This window comes from Anomaloglossus baeobatrachus, chromosome 10 (assembly GCF_048569485.1).
Source record: "Anomaloglossus baeobatrachus isolate aAnoBae1 chromosome 10, aAnoBae1.hap1, whole genome shotgun sequence".
Taxonomy (NCBI): Eukaryota; Metazoa; Chordata; class Amphibia; order Anura; family Aromobatidae; genus Anomaloglossus; species Anomaloglossus baeobatrachus.
Window position 1 is genome coordinate 55,859,812 of NC_134362.1, and position 9,485 is coordinate 55,869,296.

A 9,485-nucleotide genomic window follows, 5' to 3' on the forward strand; every position below is an offset into this window, starting at 1 on the left:
CACGGCCAGTATAAGTGCACCAATGGTGACATCAGCCGTCTCCCGAAAATCAACACGTAACATACGGAAACATAGCTACTGTTCTGGTGTTGAATTGTGCAAACAATTAGGCTCAAACACCCCCATAAATCTAATGTAAAAGCCGCCCATAAATCTCAGATTGCAACTTGTCAAATGCTCATTTGGGGATCAGTTATCTCTTCCAGCTCACAATACGCATGCATGCTCAACTCAATCGAGCATGCATGTATGTATGTCTTAGGCCTCTTTCACACGTGCGTGACTCGGTACGTGTTTGTCAGTTTTCTCACGTACCGGAGACGCGTACACACGTAGACCTAGGTATTCCTATGGTTTTGGACACACGTAAGTATTTTCGCACGGAACGTGTGTCCGTTCCGTACTTATGAGTGTCCATGTGTTTCTCACGCCGACATGTCCGTTTTATCTCCGGCATCACTGGTGTCACACGGAACGCAAACGTGTCACACGTAATGCAAACGGACCACACGGATGTGTGCCATGTGACACGCACCGGAGAAAAGACGTGTTTTGTGAGAAAAAAAGAAAAGAAAAAACCCCCAAAAAATTACTCATTTTCTCCAGCCCTCCTGTCTCTGCCGCTGCTGTCACTTGCTGACGACCACCGCTCATTATGCTCATTTAATATTCACTTCACTGCGGCCGGAAGCAGCAGCGGGAAGTTGGCAGGACCGGAGACCGAAGATCAGCACCACGGACAGCGAAACCTGGGACAGGTGAGCAGAAAGTTCCCGTTCTCCATGTGTTATCACGGATAACACACGGAGAACACACGTGAGTCATAAACACGGCACACGGAGGGCAAAACGCACCTCTGACACGTCCATGAAAAACGTGCGTGGTTTTTCACGAATGTGTGAAAGAGGCCTTGGGGATAGTGATAGAAGCCACTGCCTGACACCCCATTATAAGGCAACCCAACAATAAGCTGATCACATCTCGGGTGCCCTCACAGGGGAACTAGGATCCCAAAAAACAATACTTAATATTGGGGTACAGGAGAACTAAAGTCTGCTCACATGATTTCCTGAGGTCAGGCCTGAGAGATATAAAACATCTGAAAATAGGGAAACAGCACAAGTCAGGACTAATAGGAAAACACGTTCTCCCGGTCGTAGCAGCAATCTAGATGCATTTTGTGCCCCCTTAGTCATGGTGGAGTCACACAAGATGTTATGGAGCCGCTCCACCTACATGAGTCCGGTATGTGGCCATGACACAAGGAGCCATCAGACAGTGACGACCCATCAGGACAAAGATCTATTGGGGACCGGTCACAGAGTTCCATCAAAGTGACAAAAAAAGGGACATCACATCTCCCCAGAATAGGTGGTGGTGGGGCGGGGTCATTGCCGATCCTGAGGACCGTCTCTGCAGAGCCCACTATGGATGGAGCATTGCCCACATATTGCACCATCGATCCATTCATTCTCTATGGGACTGTCGAAAGCTCGACTTTTTACAGCAGTCCCATAAAGAATGGACAAAGCGGAGGTCAAGCAGCGCACCTCCACTCCATTCTATGGATAGGGGAGAACTTGTGATCCAGGGAATATCTATAGTATCTATAAGTGATATCCTCTAAGGATGGGAATAACCTAGCACATATATTGGCCTCCAGAGATGGGACTCTCCAAGATGTACGGAGAAGTGCGGTCACTTTATTTGGGGAATTCATTGAAATCAAAAGGTCACAGACATTTAGCAATCGCAATTCAGTGAAATCCTTCTACAGTAATTAAAGGGAACCTGTCATCTGACTCATGTGTCGGTCTGGTGGCACGGCTACACTCCGGTATATTATCCTCTGAAACGACGGCATTTTACATAGAATATCATTTACACATCCAGCTGGGGAGCGATATAGTTGGCCGTCCCCCAGAGGTGATTGACAGCTCTCCTGTGTGTGTACATATCAAGAGACCTGTCAATCACCAACAGCAGCGCTGGGAAGAGCCGGCTGGGGTCGGACTAATCTCATTTCCAGTTATGGTCCCTGGCTGGATCTTCAAAAGCAGTTTCTCTGAAATCCTAGAGCATTGGTTCGGATTCATGCCGCCCGCAGACTGGGCAGAATAAAGGCAACAGGTTCCACCTTAATGCTGCGTGCCCACAGGACAATGTACCCATGGATATATCCGCAGGTACCCCGCAGCAGCTCCCTGGAATCCGCAGCTATCCATTGCTGCGGGATTCTAGCGAAATAGCTGCGGTAAAACCTGCGGACATTCATGCGACTTACCTGCGGAAGTCCCTGCCTCTATCTCCATAATGGAGGGTTGGGATTTCCGCAGATATTTCCGCAGGAATAATTGACATGCAGTTATGTGCGGCTGCGGGACATCCACTGCATATTCTGCATCCGCACGTACCGCAGCATGGACACAGACACTCCCCATGTCCCATAGGATAACATGGGGAGTGTCTGTACATGCTGAAACCTGCGGATTTATCTAGAAAATCCAGACAAATCCGCAGGTACATAGTTCCGTGGGCACATAGCCTAAGGGTCTGTGCATATTGGGAAATGTATGTTTCTTAAGAAAATTCCGCACCCGCGGCAAAAACGATAAAAACGCATGCGGTTTTACCACGGGTTGGTCCCTGCGGGGTTTTTTTTTTACCATTATCTATGGCAAAAACGCAGGTACCTGTGGAAAAGAAGTGACATGCTACTTTTTTTTGCTGCAGAGAAGCTGCAGAAATTCTGCAGCAAAACCTATAGGGAAAAAAATGCAGTGTGTGCACAGGGTCTTACAATAAAGAGCATCACTGACTCCATACAAGTCGCTGGAGCTCTGAGGGTGAAGGACACAAGCAATGACGGGCGATTGCAATGAAATATGTCGTCACAGAATCATTTGTTTAGGATTTTGCTACCTGTCTACATAACTCCTGACTGTGAACTGTTCTCCGGCCACGAATGCTTGGTAGACTTCATGGGAAACAAAAAAAAAAAGACAATTTGCTTTTGAGCTTCCAAAAATGAGGAAGATGATGACCTGCAATGACATGGAAGGGGTCACCGGAGACAGTGCTCGTATGGTTAAGGCTACTTTCACACATCCGGTTTGAGCCATGCGGCTCAATCCGGCTGTGAAAACTATGCAACGGATGCGGCAAAAACACCGCATCCTTTGCATAAGTTTTTACATGCAGCCCGTCCGTTTTTTTCCGGTTGCGGCATGCTACTGAGCATGCGCAGTGGAAAAAAACGCATGCGGCGAGCGGATGCGGTTTTTTCCGCATCGCGCCGCATCCGGCCTCCATAGGTATGCATTGAAAAATGCGCCGCAGCGGCCGGATGCGGTGTTTTTTGCCGGAGCAAAAACGTTGCAGGGAACGTTCGATCCGGCCGCGGCATCGGCTAAATCTGCCGCATGCGGCAAAAACTGGACCGAACGCAAGCCCCTGCGGCACAATACGGCACTAATGTAAGTCTATGCAAAAAAAAACCGCAACCGGCGTTACAAAAGCCGGTTGCGGTTTTTCTGCAGAACGCCGTATTGTGCCGCAGAGCAAAAATCCGGATGTGTGAAAGTAGCCTAAGGCTACTTTCACACATCCGGTTTGAGCTGTCCGGCTCAATCCGGCTGTGAAACCTATGCAACGGATGCGGTGAAAACACCGCATCCTTTGCATAAGTTTTTACATGCGGCCGGTCCGGTTTTTTCCGGTTGCGGCACGCTACTGAGCATGCGCAGTGGGAAAAAACGCATGCGGCGGCCGGATGCGTTTTTTTTCCGCATCGCGCCGCATCCGGCATCCATAGGCATGCATTGAAAATGCGCCGCAGCGGCCGGATGCGGCGTGATGCGGTTTTTTTTTTGCCGGAGCAAAAAACGTTGCAGGGAACGTTCTATCCGGCCGCCGCATTTATTAATTTTGCCGCATCCGGAAAAAACCGGATGCACCGCAAAGCCATCAGGTACAATCCGGTTACAATGCAAGTCTATGGGGATAAACCGGATGCGATACCGGATCCGGTTTACCCATTTTTTTCCGGATTGTACCTGATGGGAAAAAACTGATGTGTGAAAGTAGCCTTACTGTGTGCACAAGTGACCTATTGCCCATTTACATGGACAGGTCGTGACCGCAAATCACTGATCAGCTGGAGAGAAGTTCATATTCTGTGTATGTGTGTGATCGCACAGAACATGGAGCGTAAAAGTCTTCGGTGATTGCAGACCAGTATGGAAAGGCCGATAGCGGAGATCCATGCTGCTACACCGGCTCGTCCACTCGTCTAAGCGGAATCTGACCACAGGTTTCATCCTTCTTTTAACATAGCAAATTCAAAGATGAATGCATCAAAAGCTATTTGCTATCTGTTGCGTTATTCCTGACAATATTATCAAGATGAGGAGTTAAAGGGAATCTGTCACCAGGTTTTTGCCACCTAATCTGAGAGCAGCATAATGTAGGGGCAGAGATCCTGATTCCAGAGATGTGTCACTTACTGAGCTGCTTAGTGTAGTTTTGATAAAATCACAGTTTAATCAGCAATAGATTATCATTACGGGACTACTTGGCATGTTGCAGGTAGTCCAGCATATTCATGAACTCTGTATAACTGCAGCAGAGAAAACAGTGATTTCATCAAAATGACAACAGCTCAGTAAGTGACACATCACTGGAATCAGGGTCTGTATCTAAATCATGGTTCTCTCAGATTAGGTTGCAAAAACCTGCTGACAGATTCCTGTTACATAAAAGGATACAAAAGGTATCTGTTATGCCGAGTTCGACAGGACACCCGGAGAGCGGCGCAACACAAAGGGAAAACCAGGGGAGGCCCTGGCAATAGGAGGTGACCCTCCTTAACACTCAAATTCCTGGTGACTGATTCCCTTTAAGTGCTTTGTCCCACCCAGAGCACCTAGCGCCTCAGTTGCATATCAATAAAATAGTGGATTTTTCCAGAATAACACAACGGAAAATAAAAAGGCATCGGAGCATTCATCTTTCGATCACCTACAGGAGCATTAAAAGGGATCTGTCAGTGGGATCAGCCCTCCAAAATGTCTATATGGGTGTGAAGGTCACAGAAAGATGAAGAAAATGATACTTTGATGTCTTGTAGAAAACTGTCAGTCATTACATGTCTCAACTGGTAACACCTCCTTTTATTTACGATAATATCTGGAGTCAGATTCTTGGGGAGATCTGTGACCAACCCGTAGATCTTAGCTTATTTACATATTCAGAAAACAGATCTCAAGGTGTCATTTTATTCAGCCTCCTATGACCTGTATGCCTGTATAGATGGCTTAGGAGGGCTGATCCTACCAACTGCTCCAACGCCGGGAGATGTCAGATCGCCCGGCTCATTTTGGACTAGAATGATGTCTTCTGCCAGGCGTCGGCCCCCCGGACAGCGCTCTGCTGCCACCGGAAAGCTCATCATATGATTTAGAGTCACGTGTGGGGTCTCACAGTGCAGTTTGTAGTGAAAAAATACAAACCATGCTTTACTCACCCTCCCCAGGTCCGCGTCGGATTCTCCACCAGTGCTTGTCATTGTCTGCAGTGCTGACGTCACGCGTTGACACGGCTGCAGCCAATCAGTGAGCTCAGCGTCGCCTAACCACAGCACTCTGTCAGCAAGAGTAACACAGTGGAGCTCACTGATTGACTGCAGCGCCATCAATGTGATATCAGCGCTGTTCTGACAATCCAGCATGGAAGAGTTAGAGCTGGACCAGGGGAGGGGGAGTTCAGCACAGTTATATATGCAGTAGGGGTACAGGGGTCTTTGGAGAGTGGACAACCCCTTTAAGGCTACTACTGTCAAAGTTTGGGCCAAGTAACCTTTTTCCTCTCCATTGACTTCTATAGGCAGCAACACCAGGACAAATAGGGTGACGCTGCCGCTGTGGATGTGGCCAGAGGCTGAGACTTGCAGTTCCCCTGGTACAGCCAGTGTTACCGACCTGTTGAGGAAGGCGTTCCCGAAGGCGCTGAGTTTCCGGAACGGTTTCTTGGGGTCCACGACGAGCGCGTTCCCGGGCAGGACCCCCTCCACCGGGCCGTGCATGACCGCGATGAAGGAGTCGGTGGTGGGCTCCGGACCGATCCTCATGCCCGGGAAGTCCTGCTCCATCAGGTGGCGGATGAAGGTGGTCTTGCCCGTGCTGTACTGCCCCACCAGCAGCACCATCGGCTTGTTGTGGAAGTCCGCATCCTCCAGCGCCGGGGAGTGGAAGTCGTGGAAGCGGTACGTCTCCTCCAGCGGCAGCAGCTTCCCGGTGTACAGCTTGCGGAGCCCGTCCGCCACCGTCTGGAAGAGCTCGGGCTCGTTCTTCCTGCGCCCGTCTTTACTGGCCCAGCTGAACATGGCGGTGACCGGAGCGGCTGTAACGGACCCGGCGGCTCTGATCCCTGCTGCGGCTACTGCTGGGCGTGGTGCAGGGGCGTGGCCGAGGCGCTGACGTCACCGCAGTCCCGGCCGCTGCCCACGTGCACGTGGTAGTAGCTCGCTCGTCAGTCAGTCCTCCCGGTGACGGAGCCGTGAGCTCAGGACAGACCGTCACATGTCCGGTCATTCATCATCATTATCCTCCCATACACGGCTCACCCCCATAGTAGTGGTGTATGGAAGTCCCGCCCCACCCTGGTGACGTCACCTGCAATGATGACGTCACCTAGAGCATCCCTGCGCTGCTGTGCAGATTCATGATGACACGTGTGTGAGAAATCCGGGGCGGGCGGGCGCCTACAGGAAATGTGTGGGAGCAGCTATCAGCCCTCAGGGTGTCCTGGAGGTCAGAGGTGGGCACCAACCAGAGGGTACAGGTCAACCCTAATCATAGGTGCCACACCATACTGATATTACCGCCATACAGTGCCCTGACAGCTCCAGTGATTACGCTGTATATGTGTTACTCCCTGGTGTCGTCCTTCACCTCATCGGTTACATCCCTCAACTTTTCCCGTGTTTTCCATCTGGCCCAGACCGCCATGATAACTAAAGAATGTACTGTATGTCTGGACCACCATGGTGTGAACATGGTGCAAGACTCAAAAACATAACTATACAATAGGATAACTACCATGCTCGGGTGCTCAGTACTCGTAACTAGTGATGAGCGGGCACTACCATGCTCGGGTGCTCAGTACTCGTAACTAGTGATGAGCGGGCACTACCATGCTCGGGTGCTCAGTACTCGTAACTAGTGATGAGTGGGCACTACCATGCTCGGGTGCTCTGTACTCGTAACTAGTGATGAGCGGGCACTACCATGCTCAGGTGCTCTGTACTCGTAACTAGTGATGAGTGAGCACTACCATGCTCGGGTGCTCAGTACTCGTAACTAGTGATGAGCGGGCACTACCATGCTTGGGTGCTCAGTACTCGTAACTAGTGATGAGTGAGCACTACCATGCTTGGGTGCTCAGTACTCGTAACTAGTGATGAACGGGCACTACCATGCTCTGGTGCTCAGTACTGGTAACTAGTGATGAGTGAGCACTACCATGCTCTGGTGCTCAGTACTGGTAACTAGTGATGAGTGAGCACTACCATGCTCTGGTGCTCAGTACTGGTAACTAGTGATGAGCGGGCACTACCATGCTCTGGTGCTCAGTACTGGTAACTAGTGATGAGTGAGCACTACCATGCTCTGGTGCTCAGTACTGGTAACTAGTGATGAGCGGGCACTACCATGCTCAGGTGTTCAGTGCTCGTAACTAGTGATGAGTGAGCACTACTATGCTCAGGTGCTCAGTACTCGTTAAGAGCAGTCAGACACTCGGATGGGTGCGACTCATGTACCGAGTATAATGGAAGTCAATGGGGGACTCAAGCATTTTTCCGGAAGATGTCCCATTGACTTCCATTATACTCGGGTACTCCTGTTAAGCCCATCCAAGCATCCGATTGCTGGTTAAGAGTACCTGAGCATGGTAGCGCCCGCTCATCATTACGAGTACTGAGCTCCTGAGCATGGTAGTGTTTGCTCATCATTACGAGTACCGCGCACCCGAGTGTGCCGCCCCCGTGTCAGCAGCATGCCTCTGCTGCTCAGATCTGGATCCGCGGTGGCTCAAGGGGGTCTCCGGACCCGGGGGTCGGGGTCGCGCAGCCACTCGGAATTAAAAGGGGGATATTTACAAGGGAGGATGTGGAAAGTTCGTGACGCCACCCGTGGTGTGTCGTAAGATGGAGTACCACCGCTGCAGTTGGGAGTACCCGGTGGCGATGGTGTGGGCATCCAGGTGTTTAATTCCTCCACGGGTAGGGGGGATGCCCCGGGACTCGGTGATGGCGACGGGGAGGCGGCATTGGGTCGGTAAGGGTCACTTTTGTGCTCACTCAGTCCAATAACGCTGAAACCGAAAACTGTGGTAAACCAAAGTAATTGATATCGCTGCAGCAGGGGAGGAGCACGCCTGGATCCCGTGCCCGTTGGTGTTGCCTGTTAGTCTGTGACCTTTACCTTGGCACCTTTTCTTCCAACTGGTCCCTTTAGCATAAAACTAGTCGAGTCCCGCTCCCCAGTGTGGCTAACTGGGTGAGCTTGCTCTCAGCGTTCACGCTTGGGATTTCCTGGACTGTGTATTGGGAAAGTCCTATCCCCCTTGTTGCGCTAGTACCCCGATTTTGGAGTGGGTGGTGAATGGATCTTGAAGGCTCCGTCCTCGTCGGTTAAATTACCAGGACGCCTGAAGCTACTTCCTGGCCTAGGGTCCATGTACCCCGTCGTGCCCTGGCCCCTGCCCGGTGATGGCACAAGGCCGCCGGCTGTCCTCCTCGGCAAATCCGTGCCCCTTGTCACGATCCCCTGTGACCGGGGTCCAGCTCCTACCAGGCCCAGACCAACGTCTGCCACCTAGTAACTGAGGAGCCCAGCTCCTGACCTCTCCTCTCGAGAGTCACCACTCAACTACTGTCTCCTAACACCTCTGACTCTCCCCTACCAACTACCCAAGTGCCCAACCCTATTCCCTTCAGGCCGTCCACTGGTGTGTCTGGTGGGTGTGGTGCAGAGTGTTCCTAGGATTTTGATTGGCTCGTTCTTGGCAACACCAAAGGCCAAGGATCCGTAACCGAGGAGGAAGTGGATACCGTGCAGAAGGGCAGATTGCACAATGCCCTGTGACTACCTGATAGGCCCGGGCGTCACACGAGCATGGTAGTGTTCGCTCATCATTACGAGTACCAAGCACCCGAGCATGGTAGTGCCCGCTCATCACTAGTGGATTCCCATGCTGAATTGTTTTTCACATAAGTAAAAGAAGGAGAGCTCATATGGGAAATTCCTAATCCTGAAGTATATAGGGACTGTGGAAGTGCAGAATTTAAAGTCACACCAAGGTCACTGGTGAAAGAATGCAAGCAATGCGCACAGTGGCTTACTGCAGCTGTTATGTGGCATTGTCTCACATAGGATCAACGTAAAGGCCATATTCACATGTCCAGTAATCATCTATTAGAATGG

The 9,485-nt window shown here is 50.9% G+C and overlaps 1 protein-coding gene across 1 annotated transcript in view; it reads right to left on the reverse strand.

The window, feature by feature from the left end:
- The window catches only part of EHD1 (EH domain containing 1), a 45,175-nt gene extending 38,576 nt beyond the window's left edge, over positions 1–6,599 (reverse strand). Inside the window, exon 1 of the mRNA XM_075326759.1 lies at positions 5,979–6,599. Coding sequence (XP_075182874.1) covers positions 5,979–6,382 — 404 coding nt within the window. The 5' untranslated portion in view covers positions 6,383–6,599. The remainder of the gene's footprint in view (positions 1–5,978) is intronic.
- Positions 6,600–9,485: the final 2,886 nt, after the last annotated feature.